This window comes from Cetorhinus maximus, chromosome 32 (assembly GCF_964194155.1).
Source record: "Cetorhinus maximus chromosome 32, sCetMax3.hap1.1, whole genome shotgun sequence".
NCBI classification, from domain to species: domain Eukaryota; kingdom Metazoa; phylum Chordata; class Chondrichthyes; order Lamniformes; family Cetorhinidae; genus Cetorhinus; species Cetorhinus maximus.
Genome location: NC_135910.1, coordinates 10,317,961 through 10,344,636, shown reverse-complemented (window position 1 = coordinate 10,344,636; position 26,676 = coordinate 10,317,961). Strand labels below are relative to the sequence as shown.

Sequence of the window (26,676 nt, the reverse complement as noted above, 5' to 3'; positions counted from 1 at the left end):
TTTTTTAAAAGCAGGAATAGAGATCTGTCTCCGATTGTCACAGTGCACAAAGGGGTAAAAACGCTGGAAGATGGTCCCTAGGTGCCAGGAGAGTTGCGAGGAGAGAATTAATGTCCTACTGTTTATGGGAGAGAACTAACATAGTCTGTGCTTCCAGGCATGATAGAGAGAGATGTGAGTCTCCAGAGACTGAGGAGGGAGGGGCTGAGTAAAGGGATTGTTTAGCTTCCAGAGGGGAAGTGAGGCAAAGAGAAAAGGGGAAAGACAAAGGCAGAGGTATGGAAAGTTCCATCAATCACTCCCAGGGTTAGATACAGAGTAAAGCTCCCTCTACACTGTCCCCATCAAACACTCCCAGGGCAGGTACAGCATGGGGTTAGATACAGAGTAAAGCTCCCTCTACACTGTCCCCATCAAACACTCCCAGGACAGGTACAGCACAGGGTTAGATACAGAGTAAAGCTCCCTCTACACTGTCCCCATCAAACACTCCCAGGGCAGGTACAGCATGGGGTTAGATACAGAGTAAAGCTCCCTCTACACTATCCCCATCAAACACTCCCAGGACAGGTACAGCACGGGGTTAGATACAGAGTAAAGCTCCCTCTACACCGTCCCCATCAAACACTCCCAGGACAGGTACAGCACAGGGTTAGATACAGAGTAAAGCTCCCTCTACACCGTCCCCATCAAACACCCCCAGGGCAGGTACAGCACGGGGTTAGATACAGAGTAAAGCTCCCTCTACACTGTCCCCATCAAACACTCCCAGGACAGGTACAGCACAGGGTTAGATACAGAGTAAAGCTCCCTCTAAAGTGTCCCCATCAAACACTCCCAGGACAGGTACAGCACAGGGTTAGATACAGAGTAAAGCTCCCTCTACACCGTCCCCATCAAACACTCCCAGGACAGGTACAGCACAGGGTTAGATACAGAGTAAAGCTCCCTCTACACCGTCCCCATCAAACACTCCCAGGACAGGTACAGCACGGGGTTAAATACAGAGTAAAGCTCCCTCTACATCATCCCCATCAAATGCTCCCAAGGCAGGTACAGTACAGGTTAAGCTAATCCCACTGTCCCACTCTCTCCCCCCTGGCCCTGTACCAACACCAAACTAATGGCAATGCAACCAAACATATAAACAACAACAAACACACACACACACAAATGAACAGTATTGCATATACATATGAACACTATGGCATACACACATAAAACAACTGCTGGTCATGTAAACATATAGAATGAATATTGCACGTGCACACAAACCCCAGAAAACACAAACAAGCATATATACACATTAAAGCACACGCACACAAACAGAGATCTACAAATGCCAGTCACGCATGCATACCCACAGAAGCTGCAGCATTCAGCTACAGTTCACTTGGAGCATTTACTGAGTGTTTGGAATGTTATACACCGTGTATACGAATACCTTTCAAAAGATCTTCCTGATTGTCCCAGATTGGTTGAGGTAATACATGTTAATACACAACACAACATTCTCACCCAAAGCAACTGACACTCTAAGCTCCATTGAAAAGCAGTGGATTGGCAGGTCCCATTTTTTAAATTCGCATCCCTGTGTTCAAATCCCTCCATGGCCTCACCCCTGTCCATCTCTGTGACCACCCTCCAGCCCCACAGCCCTCCTCGATCTTTGTGTTCCTCTAACTCTGGACTCATGCTCATCCGCTGATGACCACCCCATTTCCATGCTGGACCCCAAACTCTGGAATTTCCTCACAAAGCCTCTCCAATCTCCTCCTTTAAAAATGCTCTGTCAACCTACCTCAAGCTTTCGGGCATCTTCTGCCCTAATACATCCGGACATGGCTTGGTCAGGCGCTATATACACACTCGAGCTCTTGTTATTGCTTTATTGGGAATAGCCTCCCTGAATTGCCAAGTTGCAGGGCAAGTCAGAAATAGCTCTGTCCCCCTTATCTAACCACTCAACCCAGAGCTGCCAAGGGCCATGGGATTGGAGTCAGTCCCTGTCTCATCTGCTGAGCATATTAATGCTAAATGGAACCAGAAGTTCTCATGGTCAATTTTTAAAACAGATACGACTGGATAAAAGTCAATTTTGTTTCTTAACAATGAGCTCCCCTTCATATGCTCTTGCATCCTGTTTCACTCTCCACTGGCCAATAAAATGCAGCAAAGGCCCATCCAATCCAAGCTCTGGCTGTTTTACCAATACCCAGAGAGTGTGGCTCACTGCCAAATAAGGCAGCTAGCATGGGTGCACATAAGGGGGAGCCAAACACATGAGGGGGTGAGAAAGGAATAGCACATGCTGATAGGGTGAGATGAGGAGGAGGTGGGAGGAGGCTGCTGAGGAGCATAAATGCCAGAATGGGCCAGATGGGCCGAACGGCCCATTTCCCTGCTGTAATATATCCATTCGTAAGAAGTTTCCTTTCTCTCACCAGTTACTGGAGATGTAAAACAGCCTCAGTCCAAAAGCAGTGTCAGTCTAGGACCATGCCCAGGAGCCGATTCGACCAACGTACTGTTTGGAGGGTTGTGTTGCTCCCTGAGCAGTAGGGAGGAGGTTCATCTAGTGGAGAACGACTTTACTATGTTAAAGGTGCTATATAAATGCAAGCTGCTGCTGTAGCTACTTGCATTTATATAGCACCTTTCAGGACCACAGGACATCCCAAAGAACTTTATGGCCAATCAAGGGCTTTTGGGCTCTGAAGAGGTCATACGGACTTGAAACGTTAACCCTGTTTCTCTCTCCACAGACGCTGTCAGACCTGCTGAGCTTTTCCAGCATTTTCTGTTATTGTTAAGGGCTTTTGAAGTACAGTCGGTGTTTTTTTAATGCAGGAAATGCTGCAGCCAATTGCGCACAGCAAGCTCCCACAAACAGCAACGTGATAAGGACCAGATCATCTCTTCATTTTTGTGATGTGGTTTGGGGGACGAATATGGACCAGTGCTCCCGGGAGAACTCCCCTGCTCTCCATCGAGTGTCCTGGGATTTTTTTTTTCCCCCTCTGTCTGGGCCTCGGTTTAATGTCTCAGTCAGAAGATGACACCTCTGACAGTGTCAGCCTTCATTTTTACACTCAAGTCCTGGTGAACCCACAAGCTTCTTGGCTCAGAGGTGGGAGAGCTACCAACGGAGCCAACAGCTGACACTTGACATTTGGCACTGACATTTTGGGCAAATACACAAACTGTTCGAGAATCCCTGTGGACTCTAGGAATGATGTTGGGAGATGGAACTGACAGCTGAACACTCACAACAGGAACTGCAGGTGCATGGCTCAGAAATACTGACAATGCAGATCCCTAGGGAACACAGGGTTGCCAACTATGATTAAATGTATCCCCGGAGGTTTCATCATCTGACTTGCCCCCACGCTCCAGCCATTAGTCGGCCAACACGTCCATCTTTGTGACATACAGCCTTCCTACGCCAATCGGAAAGCAAAAAGACCCAATTGGGATGATGCTTGACTGTCAGCCAAACAACCTTTTTTTCCCCCCAATTTTCAATATTTTTGTATCTGGTAAAAGAGAAATATTCAAAGAAATCTTTTTAAAAAAAATCTCTTTTAATGCCCCGATGATTTTTCCCCAGGGTGGCACACAGCAGCGTCCTGGAGATTGATCTTCAATTCCTGGAGACTCCAGGCCAATCCTGGAGGGTTGACAACCCTAGCCAGCAGTGCAGACCTTGGAAGAATGCAGCCAGTCAAATTTTGACTTTGGTTCGCCTTTTTTGCAAGTGGTGGATGGGTGTTTTCAAGCTATTTTTAAGCCCCGAGCTCGAACAGGTATTGACCCCTGCCGCCCCAGAGCTGGAATCCTGCTGATTCCACCAGAATTTGGTTTAATTGCAAAAGGGATTTCTATTATCCTAAAGGAGCACATTCCACTATTCCCCCGGTTTCTGTCTCAAAAGCACAATCCAGAGGCCTCGGCCAGCAGTGTAGCCCAGGCAAAGTTATGGAGCCTGGGTCACACAAGGACAATCTTGAGATACCATCAAACACATGAAGCTTCCAACCTTTGGATAAGATCAGTGTAAGCATTAGATGCTCCTTTCCTGAGATTTAAGGCAAGACTGAGCCCCTGTCAGTAAAGTCTAGGGCCTGTGTGTGTGTGTGTGTGTGTGTGGGGTGGAGGGGGGAGGTTAGCCGATTTCAATTGAGGGGGGGGGGGGGGTGGGGGGGGGGAAAAAGAGGCAGAATCCAAAGCCGAACTGGGGAGGGGGTGGGGAGTTGGGTTGTCTCTGCTCCTCTTCCAATACCCGTGGGGCTGCTGCTGCTGCAAAGGAGGTGGAGATTTGGGGCCGAGGAGGACAGAAACGGGCAGGGCTGCGATGCCTCCTGCAGTCGAATAGCCGAGAGTCAGTCTGCGCCCCGGCTGGTTGGTTGGGGAAGGGGGGGTGGGGGTAGGGGGCAGATGGCCTCTGCCTCGAAGTGTGGGGTGAGCACAGCAACCCTGTGGCACCTCCAAATCTTATGCAAGTCTTAACCTTGATCATTCCGGGGGTCTCTCCTGCTCTGAGCGCAACTTCCAACACAGAACAACAAATCTGATTTATTTTTCTTTGAAACACGAAAACACCCAGAAAATTCTGGAAATACTCAGCAGGTCAGGCAGCTTCTGTGGGGAGAGGGAGAGAGAGAGAGAGAAAGAGAAAGGAGTGAAATGTTTCAGATCGATGACTCCACAGATTGTGAGAGGAGTTCCAGCATTTTTGACTTTAATTTAGATTTATTTTACAGTTGCATATCTTTCCACTGGGAAACGAGGCAAGACAGTAGAGCAAACATTCCCATGCCATTATTTTTTATTAAGCTTATTCCTTCACAGTCCAATTCCTCTACAGTTCATGGCTTGGTAATCAGAGACTCTAGTGCCTTTGTCACCTGCTCAGAGTTTAATGCTGCACTTCTGAAGTTTGAATTTAAGAGGGGGTTGGGGGGCTAATGTGGATTGAGAGGGTGTTGGCGTTGAGAGGGTGAGTGAGTACCGCGTTAAATCAAAAGGACCGTAAGCATCACTTACTCTGGTCTCTGTTTCCTGTGTTGTCCTCCAAAATGTCAAAGCGGTGGATCTCCTTGGCATAATAATCCTCCACGGTCTCAGTGACGACCTGTCGCTGCTCCTTGACCAGCAGCTCCTTGGTGCTGTTGTAGAGAACCATGACATCGTTGGTGACGGCCACCTGCTCGGCCTTGGGGGGGCTGGACAGCTTCAGCTTGCTGAGGATCTGGCCCCTGATGGCCTCGATCCGCTTCTTCCGGATCTGGTCCATGTCGATGGTCTTGCAAGTGGAGAGGGACAGGGTGACGGGGAGAATGTCCCACAGGAAAAGCAGGTGGAGGACGACACGGGGCTGCATTCTTTCCCTGGCCCTCACTCGTCAGCGTCACAACAGAAACTGATCAACTTGCTATTAATTTCTCTGTCTTTTCCCACCCCCCCCTCACCCCCAAACTTGTCGTTTGCAGACGATTTATCAATTACATTTATAACGACAGGTCAAGAAAGATGACTTGGCAACAGCCCCCAGCAAAGGCAAGTCCAAATCCGAGAGGCAAACCAGAACTTTAACAATGATGTTTAAATTAGATTCAGCAGGCTCCAAACTCATGCTTAAATGACTAGAATCGATACCTTTCCTCAAGCAAGTCAGGGAAAATGCAACTTTGTTGATCTCGTGAGTTCTTTTTGATCTCGTCTGATACAAGTGCAACGAAAAAAAGTTCAGTGAAACTTTTTCTCTCTCTCTCACTACCCTCCTTGAAAGTTGCCGCGGCGTTTGAGACCGACTCGGTAAATACTCCAGGGAGGTCACAGGCTGGTGCCGGAGACTCGAAGCTGTTGTGGGCGAGAAGTTGAGAATTTATAAGGCACACACTCCTCCCAGGAAGTGGGTGTGGTGTAACAGCTGTGGGTAACATACAGCGCCTCTATTCCAGCATTTCTGTAAATCATTACTTTCATGTTACAGAGGCAACAAGATAGGCTTTTTTTTTTCCCCCCCCTAACAATTATTGCAATCTCCTGGAACCCTTTTCTAACCTGCAGGTTCTGATGAAAGGTCATCGATCTGGAAAGTTAACTTTTTGTTCCTTTCTCCCCCCCTTCTCTCTCTCTCTCTCTCTCCACGGATGCTCGCCTGACCTGCTTAGTATTTTCTGTTCCCTGGCGGAGGTGCTTCTCCCATTCAGGTTCCCTCCAAGCTCTGCAGATTTGCTCAGTGTCAAGGCTGCTCCTAAATCTGGGGTGGGTCAAGGGGCTCAATGCCGACAGTTATTGGTTTGTGCACATCTGAAGCGAGGGGAGGAAGCGGCTCTCGGCACTGCTAAGCCCAGCAGAGTCTCTCTCTCTCTCTTCTATACACAAACACACACACAAATGACTGCATTTCCTCTGCCTTTTAGCAACTTCAACTGACTGCCCCCATTGCAACATTTTGGCCGGTTACTGAAAACTCAGCATTTCTGCCAGTCTTTCTCACAACCTCAGCACACCTCGAGCGTAGCCACTGTTGCAGGAAAGGCAGCAGCCAGTTTGCGCACAGAAAGCTCCCATTAAGAGCAGCCACACAGAGCAGACCATCTGTTTCAGCAGTTAGTTGAGGGAGAAATATTGGCCAGGGCCCCCGCGGAGGGGGAACTGGCTGCTCTTTTCCAAATAGTGCCCCATATTTCGCATCCAGCCAAGGGGGCAGTCAGAGCCTCAGTGTAATGTCTCACCTGAAGGACGGCACACCTGGCAGTGCAGCACCTTTCATTAGCCCTCTTTTGAAATTGTGGGCTCAAGCCCTGCTCCGGTGACAGAAGCCCAACATCTTCAGCCAGCCCACTCCTCTGCGGTACGCACAGAGTGCAGCACTGTTGGGGCTGCTGTCCTTCAGGTGAGATATTAAAGCAAGGTTTCCTCCTGCCTGCTCAGCAGGATGTTAATGATCCCCTGACAGTGCTGGAAGAGGAGGGGAGGTGTTAATCTTTAGTTTTGGATCGTGTACAGGGATATTACTCGACCCCGTGCTGTACCTGTCCTGGGAGTGTTTGATGGGGAGAGTGTAGAGGGAGCTTTACTCTGTATCTAACCCCGTGCTGTACCTGTCCTGAGAGTGTTTGATGGGGACAGTGCAGAGGGAGCTTTACTCTGTATCTAACCCCGTGCTGTACCTGTCCTGGGAGTGTTTGATGGGGACAGTGTAGAGGGAGCTTTACTCTGTATCTAACCCCGTGCTGTACCTGTCCTGGGAGTTTTTGATGGGGACAGTGTAGAGGGAGCTTTACTCTGTATCTAACCCCGTGCTGTACCTGCCCTGGGAGCTGGTACTTGTGAATGAGCCTGCCCTTATCCACAATGACTTCACAGAAAGGAAACCAGGACTGGGTTTGCATTAGCAGACAACTACCAGTCCACTTGCATCCAAAGTGGAAATCACCGCCCACAGCAGGTGGCTTGGCCAGCATTCATCCCTCAAACAACATCGGAATAAATACAGTCACTCCCAAACTAATGCACATTGTGGGACCTTCCTGTAGACAAAATGGCCAACAGCCCATCCACACCAGAATGCTGCGAAGGATGTCATTGTGTGTGACCTGTGTAGATGCCATGGTTCAGATGTTCCTGCTCCTTATTTCTCCCAGTTCTTCTTGTTGTCCTGAATTTCCCAGGATAATTGTTATAATGAGGAGCTCTCACTGCATGGCGAGCTGATAATCCAACTCAAGAGTTTCACTAGTAATTGTGAACAGACACAATAACATATTCAGAAGCAAAGAGTACCTCCCAGTTAATGTTACCTAATTGTAATGAAACTCCTGACTCCACTCCTCACTTAATTAGGGGCTTTCCAACATCACACATTAGATTATTACAGACTATCTCTGCCACTTTCAACTCAGCTCCTGTTTGTCTGCTGCTGGTTTCACACATGAATTAAATCAAACTAGCAATCTTTTTTGAATCGAATTTACTCAGCAAAATTAAGGGATGGCATATTTGGAAAGCTTTTTGGTGTTGGACATCCAGTTAAACACTCCCAGGGCAGGTACAGCACAGGGTTAGATACAGAGTAAAGCTCCCTCTACACTGTCCCCATCAAACACTCCCAGGGCAGGTACAGCACAGGGTTAGATACAGAGTAAAGCTCCCTCTACACTGTCCCCATCAAACACTCCCAGGACAGGTACAGCATGGGGTTAGATACAGAGTAAAGCTCCCTCTACACTGTCCCCATCAAACACTCCCAGGACAGGTACAGCATGGGGTTAGATACAGAGTAAAGCTCCCTCTACACCGTCCCATCAAACAGAGCAAGTGTGCTAGAACTCTAGATCTACTCTGCTCTGCTCCTCTTGCTTTTGACAGGAGACAGAGTGGCTTTCACGGCAGAACACTGAGTAAACCGTTTAACCTACTCCATCTTCAATCCCGAACCAAAGCCATTCCAACTCCAGTCATTGAGCTCCAATAACGTGCGCGCGCTCACACAGAAACTGAGTTCCAGGTCATTGTCAACCCCTTCTCTGAACTATGTAAGAAAATGGGCCTTTCACTAAACACCCGAAAAGCTAAGGTCCTCTTCCAACCAGCTCCTACAGCACAGCGTCTCCCCCTGCCGTTTAAGATCAATGGTGGGATACTAGGCGTGTGGACCATTTTCCATATCTTGGGAGCCTCCTCTTGACAAAGGCAGACATAGATGGCAAAATTCATCATCGCCCCCAATGTGCCAACTCAGCCCCAGCCAACTGAGGAAGAGAGTATTTGAGGACCAGGATCTCCAACCTGAGACTAAGGTCACAGTTTACTGGGCAGTGGTGATCCCTAAACGCTTCGGAGACTTGGACAACCTACAGCAGGCACCTCAAAGCACTGTAGTACCACCACCAGCGGGACCGTCGCAAGATCCTCCAAATACAGTGGTAAGAAAGGCAGACCAACAGCAGCGTCCTCTCTCAAGCGGTGCTAATCATTCAAAACCAGCTCCGCCGGTTGGGACATGTCGTTTGTATGCCTAACAGCAGATTCCCAAAGCAACTGCTCCATTTGGAACTCGGTCGTGACAGGAGACTCCCAGGAGGAGAGCGGAAATGCTTTATGGGATGTCCTCAAAGCATCCCTGAAGAGGTCTAACATCCCCACTGAGTCAAGGGAATCCAAAATAGAGAAGGTTACTTAGGGAAGAACACAGAGAGACTTCATCGGGAACACAGAGAGTTGAAGTTGAGATGTAGGAGAGAGCACTCAAGCCTCCGAGCAGCTCATCTACCAAACCCTTCAAGCACCACCTGCCTTGCATGTGGCTGAATCTCCAGATCGCTCATTGGAGTCTCAAATCGGAGTGGAAGCAGGTCATCCTCGATCCCAAGGGCATGCGCCAATCTGTCACCCATCTGTACTTCCACCCTATAAAACACAAGGCAGCTCAATGTAGGTAATAGTGCCCCTGCTATGTGGTGAATTCAATAAACGGATTAATGGTACAATCCTTACAGTTGCTGTCTGTGGACTATAGTTTGTCTGTGTTGAACAGCACCACATTTCCTCTCAGTCTCATTGCACACATGAAATTTAAAATTGAGTGTTCCAGCATTGACTGTGTGCGCGACTGAGTGTCCCAGCTGTGTGTATAACACACACACACAGTCAGTGCTACGACACTCAGTCCTGTTCCGCACACACAGGGTCCCTAACCCTGTGCTGTACCTGCCCTCGGAGCGTTTGATGGGACAGTGTAGAGGGAGCTTTACTCTGTATCTAACCCCATGCTGTACCTACCCTGGGAGTGTTTGATTGGGACAGTGTAGAGGGAGATTTACTCTGTATCTAACCCCGTGCTGTACCTGTCCTGGGAGCTTTTGATGGGGACAGTGTAGAGAGAGCTTTACTCTGTATCTAACCCCGTGCAGTACCTGCCCTGGGAGTGTTTGATGGGGACAGTGTAGAGAGAGCTTTACTCTGTATCTAACCCCGTGCTGTACCTGTCCTGGGAGTGTTTGATGGGGACAGTGTAGAGGGAGATTTATTCTGTATCTAACCCCGTGCTGTACCTGCCCTGGGAGTGTTTGATGGGGACAGTGTAGAGGGAACTTTACTCTGTATCTAACCCCGTGCTGTACCTGCCCCGGGAGTGTTTGATGAGGACAGTGTAGAGAGAGCTTTACTCTGTATCTAACCCCGTGCTGTACCTGTCCTGGGAGTGTTTGATGGGGACAGTGTAGAGGGAGATTTATTCTGTATCTAACCCCGTGCTGTACCTGCCCTGGGAGTGTTTGATGGGGACAGTGTAGAGGGAACTTTACTCTGTATCTAACCCCGTGCTGTACCTGCCCCGGGAGTGTTTGATGGGGACAGTGTAGAGGGAACTTTACTCTGTATCTAACCCCGTGCTGTACCTGCCCTGGGAGTGTTTGATGGGGACGGTGTAGAGGGAGCTTTACTCTGTATCTAACCCCGTGCTGTACCTGCCCTGGGAGTGTTTGATGGGGACAGTGTAGAGGGAACTTTACTCTGTATCTAACCCCGTGCTGTACCTGCCCCGGGAGTGTTTGATGGGGACAGTGTAGAGAGAGCTTTACTCTGCGGCCGGGATTTTCCGGCCCCATGGTGGGCGGACTGAGTGTCCCAACTGTGTGTATAACAGCACTGACTGAGAGTGTGTAACAGGACTGACTGAATTATAGGATTGTCAATGTAAAGTGCGTTGTGACTGGGTAGAAGGATGTTGTGGTATTTAACTTGAGCTTCAGTCATAAAACCTATTTCACAAAGACTGATTTGCATTCTCGTTGGTTCATACCATCCCTCCTGCTCAGACAAGCAAGCCTGCTTGTAACATGCTGCCAGTCCAGTACTGTTCTACCATCAGTTCATCACACAAATACATTCCCAGTCTCTTTCAGTAAACTGAAAAGTGAACTTTGAAACATCAGGATAAACCTCTTTACTTCAAGACTATAAAATGTGCCAAATGCAAACAAGTAGAAGAGGGAAAAAGATTGGGAGTTGTTGATGCGTAAGTACTATAGGTTCCAATGGGAGATTTAATGTACAAGAGGGATGGGCTTGTTTGGCAAGTTAGTGTACAGGAGGGATTGGCTGAGGTGGTTCAGTGGCCTACAGTACATGGTTTCATGGTTCCTTTTCTGTGGTTAACTGATTTGCTGCTGATAAATATGATTAATGTCCATCCAAGGTCTACTTTGGAAACCTTGCATCAACATATAACATTCCCACGACAGGTACAGCACAGGTTAGATACAGAGTAAAACTCCCTCTACACTGTCCCCATCAAACACTCCTAGGACAGGTACAGCACGGGGTTAGATACAGATTAAAGCTCCCTCTACACTGTCCCCATCAAACACTCCCAGGACAGGTACAGCACGGGGTTAGATACAGAGTAAAGCTCCCTCTACACTGTCCCCATCAAACACTCCCAGGGCAAGTACAGCACGGGGTTAGATACAGAGTCAAAACTCGCTCTACACTGTCCCCATCAAACACTCCCAGGGCAGGTACAGCACGGGGTTAGATACAGAGTAAAGCTCCCTCTACACTGTCCCCATCAAACACTCCCAGGGCAGGTACAGCACGGGGTTAGATACAGAGTAAAGCTCCCTCTGTACGTCCCCATCAAACACTCCCAGGACAGGTACAGCATGGGGTTAGATACAGAGTAAAGATTCCTCTACACTGTCCCCATCAAACACTCCCAGGACAGGTACAGCACGGGGTTAGATACAGAGTAAAGCTCCCTCTACACTGTCCCCATCAAACACTCCCAGGACAGGTACAGCACGGGGTTAGATACCGAGTAAAGCTCCCTCTACACTGTCCCCATCAAACACTCCCAGGGCAGGTACAGCACGGGGTTAGATACAGAGTAAAGCTCCCTCTACACTGTCCCCATCAAACACTCCCAGGACAGGTACAGCACGGGGTTAGATACCGAGTAAAGCTCCCTCTACACTGTCCCCATCAAACACTCCCAGGGCAGGTACAGCACGGGGTTAGATACAGAGTAAAGCTCCCTCTACACTGTCCCCATCAAACACTCCCAGGGCAGGTACCGCACAGGGTTAGGGATCCTGTTCCAGGAAACTTGGCAACCTCTGAAGAGCATCTTGTGAGCACAAGTGAAACATTCATCCATCTCTTTGATTTACTATCGCTTCAAGTTCAAGTGCCATTTTAGAGGCACATAGGTGGAAACAGGGACAATTTAATTTTGTTGTGGCTAACACCAACCAAGGGGCGAGTGGCAAATGCACCAGACTCAGCAGGGACCTGAGAGTTGTCAGCAATAAGAGCTTTTCACTTATCAGTATGCGCAGGACTGGAATATATCCACTGATTGAAAAAATCCGTAGTCTTGGAAAACACAATCCAGAGATACCAGGACAGCCACAAAGCTCTTTCCGCGTTTTATTTTCCAAACCACATTAACAAATATCGCATCGTTTTCCCTACAAACAAGCACTCATTATTCCTGCTAATCCCCCAACAATTTAGAACATAGTCAGCATCATTTCAGGCCTTTATAAACTGTGGTTTAGAATTGATGTTCGACTTCTTGCATTGCCGTATGGATAAATCTGACTCAACAAGCATTGACCATTACCCACAAAATTACTAAAGCGCACCCAGTTCTGGGATGGCTCCTTTTAAACTACAATTGTTTTCTTTTCCCATATTACTAACAGAACAGCCCCAACATTGCTCAGTGTGAGTCACAGGATATGTTGTTACCTATGTAATAAATGGAGGTGTTATCAAGTATACAGGGAGTGTCACAGGAGTTAGTTATGCCAGTGACATGTAAGTGTTACACTATACAGGACCTGCGCGCTATACCCAATTTAAAAAAAATTTATTTTAGATAGCTAGAGAAACTCAAGTCACGTGGGAAGATTAATTGTGCAAGGCAGCACCAAGGATAGCAAATGAGCAAAAGACAAAGTGGTTAAAAAAACTTGCATTTATCTGCCATTAATAGAGAAAAATGTCCTATCGCACTTATCAGGAGCATAATTAGGCACGCTGACATCAAGCTAAAGGAGAGATGTTAGGATGGGTGACCATAAGCTTTGTCGCAGAAATGGGTTTTAAGGGGCATTTTAAATATGGAAAGTGAGGCGGAGATACGGGACAAAACTCGGGTTTGGAAAGCCTGGAGATTTCCAAAGAGGTCCATCGTTTTAAGTTAGAGACGAATGCGTTTGAGGAGACGACAGTCCAACAAACCTCGAGTTCAACACTGGATGGAAGGGGGAGCATCGACCTGTAGGGTAAAATAAACGTAGGATGCAGGAATAGAGCGAGATGGCTGGTATAGTTATAAACATTCTCCGTAAAGAATCAGAATGCCAGTAGCGAAAACTGTAAACACGCCAGGGCATAACAGAGTTCTGCACGCACTGACCCGCCATCCATTTTGAGATTTTCCTCCGTGTGATCATGATGTTCCTAGATGTTTTAGCTGATATGACTGCTGGCATCGGAAGGAGAACTGCAGCACACGCAGCTCTTCTGCTCAACCTGCTCACCACCTGCAGCTTGTGCTGGTAAAAGTGATCAGGGCTGGGAATCCAACACAAGAGATAGGAGCAGGAATGGACCATACAGCCCAAGGACCCTCCTCCGCCGTTCAATACGATAAAGGCCGATCTTGAGCTTCAACTCCACTTTCCCATCCGCTCCCCATATCTCTCGATTCCCTGAGAGACCAAAAATCTATCTAACCCAGCCTTAAAACGTATTCAGTGATGGGGCATCCATACCCCTCTGCAATAGAGAGTTTCAAAGATTCATAACCCTCTGGAGTGAAGACATTTCTCCTCGTCGCAGTCTTAAATGATCGCCAAACCTGATCCTTGAGACTGTGCCCCTATACTTTAGATTCCCCGGGCAGCAGACACAGCCTCTCAATGCCTATCCTGTCAATCCCCATCACGATCTTAAATAGAATCTGAAAATGCTGGAAAACCACAGCAGACTGACCAGAATCTGAGAGAAAAGGCAACTCAACGTTACCCACAGAGACCCTTCCACGTGACTCCAATCGTGAAGGAAGGGTCTCTTTTATAGGGATAGCCAAATCAAAAAAGGGAGTGGAAGCTACAGGATAATAGCTCAAGTGCACTGCAAACAGGACTGTAATAGTTTAGTGTACTACACGCAGTCGATAGTATTCCAGCACTATAACAGTGACTGCACTTCAATATGTACTTTGTTGGCTGTAAATCACTTTGAGACATCTGGTGGTCATCAAGTCGCTATATAAATGCGAGCCTTTCTTGTGGACTGGACAGGGAGTCACAGAATTCCTCCACGGTTTTGATGCCCTTCACTGCCTTTATGATGTAACACGGGGATCGGAATGGTAATGCTGAAGATCTGTGGAATCTAAAATCCATCTGCAGCTCCAGTCCTGCCGCAGATAGAGTGCAGACGCAGACGGGCAACAAGTGTGAAGCTAAACCAGCAGGTTACACTGCCATCTCCTCGCATTACTTGACCCAAATATTTAACATTTCTTTTCCTGAAAGTGCAGCTCACATCCTGCATGGAGCATTTGGAAAAAGTATGTTATAGGGAGCGCAGGGGCAGGGGTGGTGGGGGGAGAATCCAGTCAGAGATGCATGGTGCACACTGGTTCAAGGTGCATGACTGCCCCCTTGTGTGCGATAGGGCTTGCTATTAGAATCATAGGGGCTGAATCTTCTGGCTGACGTGTGGGTGGCGGAGCCCGGACGCCAGCGCTTAAAATGTCGCGCGAGCGTCCCGACGTCAGCGCGCGGCGTCGCGATGTTTCGGTCGGCGGGCGCGCTATGCAGCACGACGCACGCCCGCCATTAATTAAAGGCCTTGTTAAGGCCACTAAGTCACCAATCGACCGGGATTTTGAGGGGCCCGTGCGAACTTCGGCTCGGCGCACAGGCCCAACGGGCAGGCGGGTAAGTGATTTTTTTTTTTTACAAACCTCGTCCGGTGGCGGGATGAGGTTTGATATCGGAATTTAAAAAGTGCAATAAAGTCTTTGTGTATTTCATTAACATGTCCCATCTCGTGTGACATTGTCACATGAGGGGGACATGTTAATGATTTTTTAATTTTTCTATTTTTAACGCTTCACTGCCTTTCCGCGATCTCCCTGAGGCTAAGTGCAGCCTCAGGGAGATGTGAAAGAGCGCACTCTCACAGTTGGGGAATCCCCCCCCCACCCCTCTGGCAGCACAGGGAGCGCATAGCGTAAAATGGCGGCGGGACCCCTTTCGGTGGCACCAATCGGCTGCCCGCCCATCAAGGGCAAAATTCTACCCACAGAATTAGAATCATAGTGGGCAAAGCAAAACAAAGGACTCGCATTTTCACAACCAGCAGACACCTCAAAGCCCTTTACAGCCAATGAAGTACTTTCAAAGTATGGTCGCTGTTGTAACATCGGAAACGCAGCCCAATTTGCGCACTGCTAATGAGCTAATGACCAGATCATCTGTTTTTTGTGATGTTGATTGAGGGATAAATATTCACTAAGACACCAGGGATAACCCCCGGTAATTCTTTGAAATTTTGCCATGGGATCTTTGACGACCATCCAAGGGGGCAAATGGGGCTTTAACGTCTCATTCAAAATATGGCACCTCTGACAATGCAGCACTCCCCTCAGTACTGCACTGGAGTGTCAGCCTAGATTTTTTGTGCTCGAGACCTAGAGTGGTGGATCCTAACTTTGTGTGAAAACATATAATAGGTGATTGCAAATCAACTCAAAAAACAGGGAGAGATGCAAAGTGGGCAAAGTTGAGTCGCGATCACTTCTCCCAGAGCAGGTAAAGCACAGATTAGATAAATGGTAAAACTTCCTCTATACAATATTTAGCCATTCGCACAACCCTCAGAACCTCTGATGATTTTTCATTTCTGAAGCGATGGTGCTAATTGGTCCCGGAGTTTGAGGTAATTTGGCACTGCAGACCTGGCACTGAGCAGAAACAATGTCAAACTTCCTGCAGTGTTTAGATTTAGTACAATGAGAGTGAGAATTTCAACCCATCTGTGCGAGCTGCATTTAAATAGCAGCGATATCAGCTTTTTTTTAAAATAAATTAAAAACAAAATGTTTTACAATTGACTCTATTGATTTATTCAGTTATATAAAACACTCATTGCAAAGCTAATATGTTAAAAGAACAATCGACATGGCGTAACATATTTCTGTTCACAAAAATTTGATAGCACCGTGTAATCTAAGATAATCAGTGAATTTTCTAAATGACACCTCAAGATTAATTTGGGCAATAGTGTAGAACAGGCAATAGTGAGACAGCAACCGCACTTACATCGGTTCTCACTTTTATTCCCATTGCAGTAAGTTCCAAAGACACTGACTCTCACGGGGGTCCACTCCCTGAGGGCGCTGACTCTCACCGGGGGTCCACTCCCTGAGGGTGCTGACTCTCACCGGGGGTCCACTCCCTGAGGGTGCTGACTCTCACCGGGGGGTCCACTCCCTGAGGGTGCTGACTCTCACTGGGGGGTCCACTCCCTGAGGGTGCTGACTCTCACCGGGGGTCCACTCCCTGAGGGCGCTGACTCTCACCGGGGGTCCACTCCCTGAGGGTGCTGACTCTCACCGGGGGTCCACTCCCTGAGGGCGCTGACTCTCACCGGGGGTCCACTCCCTGAGGGTGCTGACTCTCACCGGGGGTCCACTCCCTGAGGGTGCTGACTCTCACCGGGGGGTCCACTCCCTGAGGGTGCTGACTCTCACTGGGGGGTCCATTCCCTGAGGGTGCTGACTCTCACTGGGGGGTCCACTCCCTGAGGGTGCTGATTCTCACCGGGGGTCCACTCCCTGAGGGTGCTGACTCTCACCGGGGGGTCCACTCCCTGAGGGTGCTGACTCTCACCGGGGGTCCACTCCCTGAGGGTGCTGATTCTCACCGGGGGTCCACTCCCTGAGGGTGCTGACTCTCACCGGGGGTCCACTCCCTGAGGGTGCTGACTCTCACTGGGGGGTCCATTCCCTGAGGGTGCTGACTCTCACTGGGGGGTCCACTCCCTGAGGGTGCTGATTCTCACCGGGGGTCCACTCCCTGAGGGTGCTGACTCTCACCGGGGGGTCCACTCCCTGAGGGTGCTGACTCTCACTGGGGGGTCCACTCCCTGAGGGTGCTGACTCTCACGGGGGTCCACTCCCTGAGGGTGCTGACTCTCACCGGGGGTCCACTCCCTGAGGGTGCTGACTCTCACCGGGGGTCCACTCCCTGAGGGTGCTGACTCTCACCGGGGTGCTCTCTCTCTCTCTCAATGGAGTATAGGTCCACAGGCACTCCAGTATCTCACCCAAACGCAAGCGTTGATAGTGAGCAACAGTTATTGTGTCGTGGGGGAGTGCTCGCCATCAAGTCACAAAGCTCACCAGAGAAACCACCAGCTTTTTGTGGTTCGGCATCAGAAGAATCAGACTCTGAATAAGTCAACCCTCATAGGACTCTAACCCACAACCGTTGAACATCTCCACTGTCTTTGGTTAGAAGCCATTGAGCCACAAAGTCAACTGCTAGTGACCAGGAGAGGAAACATTAGTCAGGTACTCCTCCTACCCCCCCCAACCCAAGGGGCAGCCATACCACCCAGGCCACAATCCCACCCAATATCAGCAACCAAACACAGGTCTGTCATGGAGCCTGCGACATTCTGATCTGTGTGGCTCAGTACCAAGCCCCTGCAGAACAAATTGCCATCTCCGCTCAGGCACAGTGACAGGATTTAGGCTTCTCCTGAAGATTTTTTTAAAAGTGATCCTCTCCTAAAAATAAACTTGACGTTCTACAGCACTGAATGAACCCAGAGGGGGAAAACACCAATACAAGGTTACTACATAAATCATCAGGACTGAGTAACAACCAATGTCACATCCCACTCTGGGAAGGGACACAGAAGATTACAAAGGGTCATTGCAGGCCTGTCAATAGCCGTTATAAACAGAGTCAGTGTGCAGTCCTGGTAGCAGAGACCGAGCTAGAACCTGTGCAAAGCAGACAAGGCGTGGAATAAAAGGACTCTCTCGTGTGTAATCCAAGGTAACAGAAGCTTCTGGAAGGTGCAAGGAAATAGATGGAGAAAGTGCGGAGGGTTGAGGGGTACCCAGTCAACATCCGCCAACTGGAATGAAGTCTCCCCCCTACCCCCAACCCCAATCCTCCCCTCCCCCACCCCGTTCAGTACTCTACCCCATAATGGTCAAAGTTACGGAGAATGATGCTGAGCTGGAGGTGGACCTTGCCCATGGCCACGGTTTGGAGACGGTAGCGGTCAGCTCCAGTGTAAATGAGGTCACCGTGTTTCAGCTGAGGCCCGCCACCCACAAACATCTGGGACAGCTGCTCCTGCCAGGTGCCCAGGGGCCGCCAGGTGACGCACTGAATCTCATGGGTGCCCGGGCTGCTGGGGATGTGACAGAAGCCGTAGCCGTACAGCTCGTTCCTGCCGAAGGAGTCCTGGTGCCAGACCTGCACATAAAGTTTGGGCCAGCCTGGAGTAAAAAAATAGGGATAGAATGAGTTTAGTTTGCTTGGTCAAGGTAAGAATTATTACTGCTGTTGTCACATGACTTCCCCTCCCCCACCCCACCCCCAATTTACTAAGATACAATTCCACAGGCACTGGGCACCCACCCACTCTTAATACCAGAGCGTCGGCAAGCTATTCAACCAAGGTAGGGAGAATCACAGTCAAATAGCAGTCGTGTCCTCACCTTACATCCCCACACGTAAAAACATAAGAAATAGAAGCTGCAGTAGGCCATTCAGCCCCTCGAGTCTGCCCCGCCATTCAATACAAGCCTGGTTGATCTGCTTATGGCTTCAACTCCACTTTCCCGCCTGTCCCCCCCAAAACTCTTGACTCCCCTTGTCAATCAAAAATCTGTCTAACTCAGCCTTGAATATATTCAATGACCCAGCCTCCACTGCTCTCTGGGGGAAGAGAATCCCAAACATTACCGACCCTCAGGAGAAAATAAATGTCTCTTCATCTCCATCTTAAATGGGAGACCCCTCGCTTTTAAACAGTGGCCCCTAGTTCTAGACTCACCAAAAAGGTGGGGGAGGGAGAAAAACAGCCTCTTGGCTGTCGAGCGCTGTAAGAGTTTTAGACGTTTCAGTGAGATCATCTCTCGTCCTTCTAAACGCCAGAGAAAATTGGCCCGATCTGCTCCACGTTTCAGCAGAGAATATGTAGGACGGTGATCAGGAGTAGAGCCGCAAGCTAATGTTCGAAACCAAGGCACTGCAGTCAATTGCAGGCATCAGTCAACTAGGCCTCAGCAGAGACGGGGCTACCTCGGTGCATAAGGAGATCAGAACTTGGGGGAGCAGGATCTTCTGGGCCTATATAACAGAGCGAGACACCATACTGCAGGCGGGGAGCGGGAACGACAGACCATATAAAGCTGAAGCTACTAACATGAAACATCGCGTGCCGGACACTCTCAGCAGGATGGACAACATCTGATGAAAGAAAAGTTACCACCTCAGATGGCACTCTTCACCAGAACGGTATCATGTGGCTTTCCGCTCCATCAGGAACACCGTTTGATCAGAGCCCAACAGATGAGGGTCAGTAACCAGAGAGCATTGATTTTAAATAATTGGCACAAAAGACAGGACAGGAGAACTTTTTTTTTTTAATTTTACACACATATACAGTGAGCTGGAATTCAATGCCCGAAAGGGCGGTGGAAGCAGATTCAATGGTAACTTTCAAAAGAGAATTGGACATCTGCTTAAAAAGGACATCTTTCCAGAGCTACGGGGGGTAAAGAGCAGGAGAGTGGGACTCACTGGCTCGCTCTTTCAAAAGAGCCAGAACAGACAAGGTGGGCTGAATGGCCTCCTTCTGTACAGTAAAATTCCATGAGACCTGCGGCACGATCAGTTTCGATTCATTTCTGCAGCATTTTCTTTTTCAAACCACAGGCACTCTCTCTCTCTCTCTCTCTCCGACCACGTAATTGTATTGAGTCGATACAGTTACAAGAACAGACAGAGACCTGAACTTCAAAGCTCAAGACTCAATAAAAGCCTCTCTTGCTTTGTTGTTTTAATTAATTTTCTCTCCGCGCTTTTGGGATTTAAAACAAAAGAGCACCGATAATTGCAAACTTTCTCTTGGGCAACTGTGAACAAAATACAAAAGCCCATTAACCTCCTGTCAATTATATAAGATGACAAGTTTAATTGAGCCTCCAGTCCTGCCAGAAACACTGACACCGCAATGGATGGGAAAGAGCTAAATCTTGAAGCAGCATGATGAAAACAATGCTTCTTTGTAGTTAAAATTTGTGAATTAGTTTTAATCTGCTGATTGGTTTATTTAACACGGAGCGCTCAAGTCAATGAATTTCCAAGGCTGAGGTGGATATATTTTTCAACACTAAAGGAATCAACGAATATGGGGGACAAAGCAAGAAAGTGGAACTGATGTGGAAGATCAGCCATTGCACTTATTGAATAATGTAGCGGACTCGAGGGGCCGGATCACCTACTCCTGCTCCTATTTACATTCTTAACTGGTTCAATTCTCAAGGTAGCAGTTATGGCTCTTTTCACCTGAAGTATTTTGGATCAGATTTTTCACACGCACGCTCCACACACGGCACACCACACCGGATACAATCCAACCGGCCCTTAAGCCACTGGTTTCACACACTGTGCCGAGTCCTGCCTCACATTGGTTGCGGGAAGATACTCCCTGGCAAAAGCAAAAATGTACCGATGCTACTAACACTGAGCAGTACCACCTTTGGCTCAGTGATAGCCTTGAAGTCAGAAGGTTGTAGGTTCAAGTTCCATTCCAAGAACACGAGCATAGTCTTGGCTACAAGAATCTAGAATGTCTGTGGAACAGATTACAGGGAGCCAAGGTCAACAAATGGGATTCAGGTTCAGTAGAAATGAAGGCAGGGAATACCAGGTGAGGACAGCAGGCTTCCTTCCCAATATGTCATTGGTGAACCAGTTGTATTTTTTTATATATATGCGTTCTTGACGTCGCTGGCAAGATCAGCATTAATTGCCCATCGACTGATAGGCCCCCTCTTATTTCTCATCTGCATCCTGCCCTTTGGCAACATCATCCAAAAGCACAGCGTTGGTTTTCACGTGTGCACTGACACCAACCAGCACTACCTCACCACCGCTTCTTCCAACTCCTCCAACGTTGCTAAATTATCAGACTGCATATCCGACATCCAGTACTGGATGAGCAGAAATTTTCCTCCAATTAACTATTGGGAAGACTGAAGTAATTGAAGACAAGTTTCCGACCTCATATCCACGCCCTCTTAGAGACTGCCTATTCCCACCTCCGTAGCACCGCCCGCCTTCTGCTCGGTCTCAGCTCATCTGCTGCAGGAACCCTCATTCATGGACTTTTGTTACCTCGAAACTTAACTATTCCAATGCAATCAGGGCTGATCTCCCACGTTCTACCCTCCTTAAACTTGTGTTCATCCAAAACGCTACTGCCCGTGTCTTAACTCTCACCAAGTCCTGTACACTGATCACCCCTGTGCCCACTGACCTACAGTGGCTTCCAGTCAAGCAACATCTCAATTTTAAAATTCGCATCCTGGTTTTCAAATCCCTCCATGGCCTCACCCACCCCCCCCACCCACCTCTGTAATCTCCTCCAACTCCACAACCCTCCGAGGTATCTGCACTCCTCTAATTCTGGCCCCTTGAGCAGCCCCGATTTTAATTGCTCCCCATTGGGAATCGTGCCTTCAGTTGCCAAGGTCCTAAGCTCTGGAATTCCCTCTTTGCCTTGTTTTCCTCCTTTCAGAGACTCCTTAAAAACCTACCACTTTGCTCAAGCTTTTGGTTATCTGCCCCAATATCTCCTTATGTGGCTCAGTGTCATATTTTGTTGCACATCGCCCTTGTGACGTGCCTTGAGACATTTCATTACATTAAAGGTACTTTCTAAATATAAAGGTGTTGTTAATATTGTTAACCACACTTTAGGAACGATGATATCAAGGCCTTGGAAAGGGTGCAGAAGAGATTTACTCCCAACAATGCGAGGGATGCGGGAATTCATTTACGTGGAGAGACTAGAGAAGCAGGAACTGTTCCTTCTTGGAACAGAGAAGGTTAAGGGGAGATTTAATAAATGTGTTCAAAATGCTATGGTTCTATAGGTCTGGAGGGTTATGGACTGGGTGCAGGTCAATGGGATTAGCGGAATAATATTTCGGCACAGACTAGAAGGGCCGAATGGCCTGTATTCTGTGCTGTAGTGTTCTATGGTTCTATGCTGAGATGTAAAATTCTGAGAGTAAATAGGGAGAAACTTTCTACTGGCTGGAGAGCCGGTAACCAGAGGACACAGATTTAAGAGAATTGACGAACGAGGTAAAGAGGAGACGAGGAGATTTTTTTCCTTAAATGCAGTGATGACCTGGAATGTACTGCCTGAAATAGATTCGATGGTGAGTATTTAGGAGGGAATTTGATAAATGCTTCAAGCAGAAAGCATTTCTGGGCAACAGGGAAAAAGCAAGGGTGTGGGGCTAACTCGATAATTCTTGCAAAGAGCTGCCACAGGCTTGATGGGTGAACGGCCACCTTCTGTGCTCCAGATAACCTTGGAGAGAAGTTATACCAACAGCAAAAGAGAAAGCATACAGCTTGATAAGACTTAGAGTACACTGCAGTTACCTTGAAGGCCTTTGGTTGCGTAGTGTACATCAATAGGATGTGACCAGTAGGCCATCTCCTCGGTTACCGGATTGTCCACTTGTGTTTGCCCTTCTTTTAAGCCGGACAGCAGCTTCCAAGCACACCCTGCGGACACGGGACAGGGAGAAGAGAGAGGGGATTATAAATCCAGTGTTCAACAGTTACAAAAAACAATTAGGAATTGGTTACTGTAAGCATAGGAATCACTGAATGATAAACGACCGACTTCTACCATTCATCATATCGCCTGACTACCATTCTGGTTCTCGCATGAGATGACGATAACGGAATTGTTGACTAATCGTACCAATCAATCTCTGCCAATTAGCTCACGACACACCCTGATGTGACGCAAGGACAAACTGCCAGAGGTAGAGAGCTGCTGCTTTCCAAACATGCTACACTTAACACACCTCAAATTACCCATATACGCAATCCCAAAATGTTATTTTCTGGAAGAAATCTGATTGATATTTGAATCAAATCAATACCCCTGCTTCCATCGTCGCCCTGGGGAGCCTGTTTCATGGGCTGACCACTCATTCACTGAAACATTGTTTCAGCAGGTTTGGTTGAAATTTACCTCCCCTTCAAGCACTTCCAGTTTTATTTACGTGAACAAGGTAAAAGCTTGTCATGGTCGACATTATTTAGTACCTTTAGTACCCTAAAAACAGCAATTAAATCAGCTGTCAACCTTCACTTTTCCAGTAAGAACTTGCCCAAGCTATATCAGTGTCTGTACCTTAAGTTACCAAGGCTCTAAGTTCTGGAATTCCCCCTTTAAACCTCTCTGCCTCTATTCCCTCCTTTAAGGCACTCCTTAAAATGCTTTCCTCTTTGGTCATCTGCCCTAACATCTCTTTTTGTGACTTGGAGTCAAATTTTGTTTGATAGCACTCCTGTGAAGCATCTTGGGATGTTTTTGTTACATTAGAGGTGCTACATAAATGCAAATCATTGTTGTTGCTCAGCTTTGCAGTCTAGCACCTTCACTAGCTTCGTGTCATTTGCAAATTCACCAACTGTGTTTGAAATTCCTAGGCTCTGGAAATCAGGGATAGACAAAAAGCCAGAATTGAACAAGGACAGAGTTCTTGAGGGTTGTAAGGCTGGAAGAGGTTACAAAGATAGGAAGGAGAGAGGCTGCAGAAGGAATTGAACACAAGGATTTTCATTTTAAATTTGAAGCTTTGCTGAATTTCCTAGATTATAACAGTGACCACATACCAAAAAGTGTTTCCTCATGTAAAAACGCTTGGATATCCCGAGGTTGTGAAAGACTCAAAGACATTACACAGGTATAGTGTCTCAAATCCAGCTGTCCAAACCCATGCACTTTTATAAAGTTCCATGCATCGATTTTAATCGAGTAAAACATTTTTTTAAACTTACCTGGGCAATTCAGCTAGGCGCTGCATTGGCGCGATGTGGCTCCAGACTAGTTATCAGCTTTACTGCTCTATCCTTCTCTCCAAGCGACCCGGAACCCACCCCACCTGGCTTGACCCGAACTGCCCACAGTCTGAATCACCTGACCCAAAAATCTGGCAATAACCGAAAGCCCGAACAACCTCGGTCCCAGGGGCACCGGGTTTAAGGTACTGTACCTGTATAAATATAAGTCTTAATCTTCATTGTAGTGCGAGAATAGGAAAAAATATGTTATTTTCTTCAAATTCCGCCCGTTGAAAAGTTGAACAAGCTACGACTAAAGTGCAGTCTCGTGCCATTCCGCACCCCACCCCAGACGAGAGCCTCACCTGTATGCAGTCCCCATTTACAGAACAGGCTGTGCTGTGGGAAGCCACTTGCTCCGACAATCTGTCCGATAACGTGCACCTCAGCCATCCTCCTGCACAGAAAGGATATTAGTCTTTGAGCACACTGCACCGTCTCTGCCAGACACCACATCGTGCGAAGCAGTCACACTGCCCTGCTTCTGGCAAAACGAAGTACAAACCGAAATGAAAACAGAAAATGCTGGCAAAACTCAGCGGGTCCGGCAGCACCTGTGGAGAGAGAAACGGAGTCAGTGTTTCAAGTCTGTATGACTCTTCTTCAGAGCTCTGCTGAGTTTTTCCAGCATTTTCTGTTTTTATTTCAGATGTCCAGCACCCGCGGTATTTTGCTTTTATGAAACTATAAACAGACTTCGGGTAAAGCGCCACAACAAACCAGAGAAACATACACACAGCTAAAGCAGGCAAAAATCAACATTTTAACTTGCAAACTTTAAAAGGTAGCAGTGATGGTTATGGTAAATAGCCACACTAGTCCTTGCTACTCCAAGGATTTCAGGGTAGGAAAAATACTGGAACTCTCAATTCCCCACCAGCTACATGCTACATAAAATAGATTCAACTCACTCTTTGAATCATAGAATGGTGCCAGTACAGGGGACCATTCAGCCCTTTATGTCTTGGCTGCCTCTCTGCAAGAGCAACTTAGCCTATCCCATTCCCTTGTAGCCCTGCAAAATGTTTCCCTTCAGACAATTATCCAATTCCCTTTTGAAAGCCCCGATTGAGTCTGCCTCCACCACACTCTCAGGCAGCGCATTCTAGACCCTAAACGCTAGCTGTGTAAAAAAAATGTTTTTCCTTAAGTCGACTTTCGTTTCTCCTGAGTGGGGGGCAATTCCACACTGCAAACCTGCTTGCGCTGTCAACATCCTGGGGGTTACCTTTGACCAGAAACTGAACTGGACCAGCCAGATAAACACTGTGGCTACAAGTGCAAGTCAGAGGTTGGGAATCCTGCAGGGGATAACTCACCTCCTGACTACCCAAAGCCTGTCCACAATCTACTTAGCACAAGTCAGGAGTGTGATGGAATATTCTCCACTTGCACGGATGAGTGCAGCTCCATCAACACTCAACAAGCTCGACACCATCCAGGACAAAGCAATTCACTTGACTGGCACCCCTCCACCACCTTCAGCATCCACTCCCTCCACCAGCAACGCACAGTGGTAGCAGTGTGTGCAACATCTACAAGATGCACTGCAGGAACTCACCAAGGCTCCTTCGACAGCACCTTCCAAACCCATGACCTCTACCACCTAGAAGGACAAGGGCAGATAGGTGGGAACACCACCGCCTGGAGGTTCCCCTCTAAGCCACACACCGTCCTGACCTGAAAATATGTTCACTGTCGCTGGGTCAAAATCGTGGAACTCCCTCCCTAACAGCACGGTGGGTTTACCTACACTACAGGGACTGCAGCGGCTCAAGAAGGCAGCTCACCCACCACCTTCTCAAGGGGCAACTAGGGATGGGCAATAAATGCTGGTCCAGCCAGTGAAGCCCACACCCCATGAAAGAACTAAGAAACAATCTTCAGCAGTGCAGTATCATTGTACCCCAGAGTGTTTGATGGACAGTGTAGAGGAAACTTTACTCCATGTCCAACCCATGAATTCCTATCATTATTTTAGCCAATGTCCACCACAGAGGCAAACGAAGGGGGCGGGGTCACCCAACTGACAGGCCAAGTGACCAATGAGAACGCGCCTTTGGATCAGCGTCTGAAGAATCCGCCAATCAGCGGAGAGGGGCGGGTCTTAGCTGCTGCCGCCGGTTGCCCCGGGATTCTCCCGCGCTGCTCCAGCCCCGCCCCCTGTCCCGCCGCCGCCTCCGCCTCCGCCTCCCGGTCGCCGAGCCGGCTCCAGCTCCTGTTCTTTCTCCGCCCGCCGCCGGCCGCCGCCGCCTCCTCTCCGATAACCCAGGCAACCCAGTAACAGTCTCACTCATTGGCTGGGATTGCCTAGGCCTTCAACCAATTGGATGCAGAGAGGGTGGAGTAAAAGTCGCCTGAAGCGGGAGGCTGGATCGAGTCAAACTCCACCCCCCCCCCCCCCACACCTCACCTCACTCCCCCTCACCCCACTCCCCCTCACATCACTCCC

The 26,676-nt window shown here is 48.3% G+C and overlaps 2 protein-coding genes and 1 long non-coding RNA gene across 5 annotated transcripts in view; all 3 read right to left on the bottom strand.

Annotated features, from left to right (window-relative positions):
* The window catches only part of LOC144671401 (transforming growth factor beta-1 proprotein-like), a 50,112-nt gene extending 40,690 nt beyond the window's left edge, over window positions 1-9,422 (bottom strand). The window contains exons 1-2 of one of the 2 annotated variants that reach the window (XM_078533297.1): window positions 9,307-9,422; window positions 5,047-5,862 (exon numbers count right to left, since the gene is read on the bottom strand). In XM_078533297.1, coding sequence (XP_078389423.1) covers window positions 5,047-5,383 — 337 coding nt within the window. In that variant the 5' untranslated portion in view covers window positions 5,384-5,862; window positions 9,307-9,422. Of the gene's footprint in view, window positions 1-5,046; window positions 6,056-9,306 lie in introns of those variants that run through there. The other variant, XM_078533296.1, reaches the window with a different exon arrangement.
* A 6,720-nt stretch (window positions 9,423-16,142) lies between these two features.
* On the bottom strand, window positions 16,143-18,199 carry LOC144671415 (uncharacterized). Of its 2 annotated transcripts, none has more exons than XR_013573930.1 (3): window positions 17,283-18,199; window positions 17,101-17,247; window positions 16,143-17,064 (listed from the first exon to the last, which is right to left on the bottom strand). It is a non-coding gene; the product is annotated as an uncharacterized LOC144671415 (long non-coding RNA). The 2 variants fall into 2 exon arrangements; XR_013573931.1 differs by having other exon boundaries at window positions 16,143-16,456; window positions 17,182-17,247.
* A 24-nt stretch (window positions 18,200-18,223) lies between these two features.
* b9d2 (B9 domain containing 2) lies at window positions 18,224-26,456 on the bottom strand. Its single transcript, XM_078533314.1, has 4 exons — window positions 26,247-26,456; window positions 24,530-24,621; window positions 22,746-22,871; window positions 18,224-18,556 (listed from the first exon to the last, which is right to left on the bottom strand). Exons 2-4 carry the CDS (start codon window positions 24,615-24,617, stop codon window positions 18,243-18,245), a joined length of 528 nt encoding a protein of 175 aa, XP_078389440.1. The 5' UTR covers window positions 24,618-24,621; window positions 26,247-26,456; the 3' UTR covers window positions 18,224-18,242.
* Window positions 26,457-26,676: the final 220 nt, after the last annotated feature.

Bases quoted from the DNA above. Each gene is read 5' to 3' on its own strand.
- b9d2 (XM_078533314.1), bottom strand. From the start codon at position 24,617: ATGGCTGAGGTGCACGTTATCGGACAGATTGTCGGAGCAAGTGGCTTC. The intron at 22,872-24,529 runs GTGAGGCTCTCG...CCGTGTCCGCAG, and splicing joins TAAATGGGGACTGCATACAG to GGTGTGCTTGGAAGCTGCTG. The intron at 18,557-22,745 runs GTAACTGCAGTG...TTTTTACTCCAG, and splicing joins CGCAACCAAAGGCCTTCAAG to GCTGGCCCAAACTTTATGTG.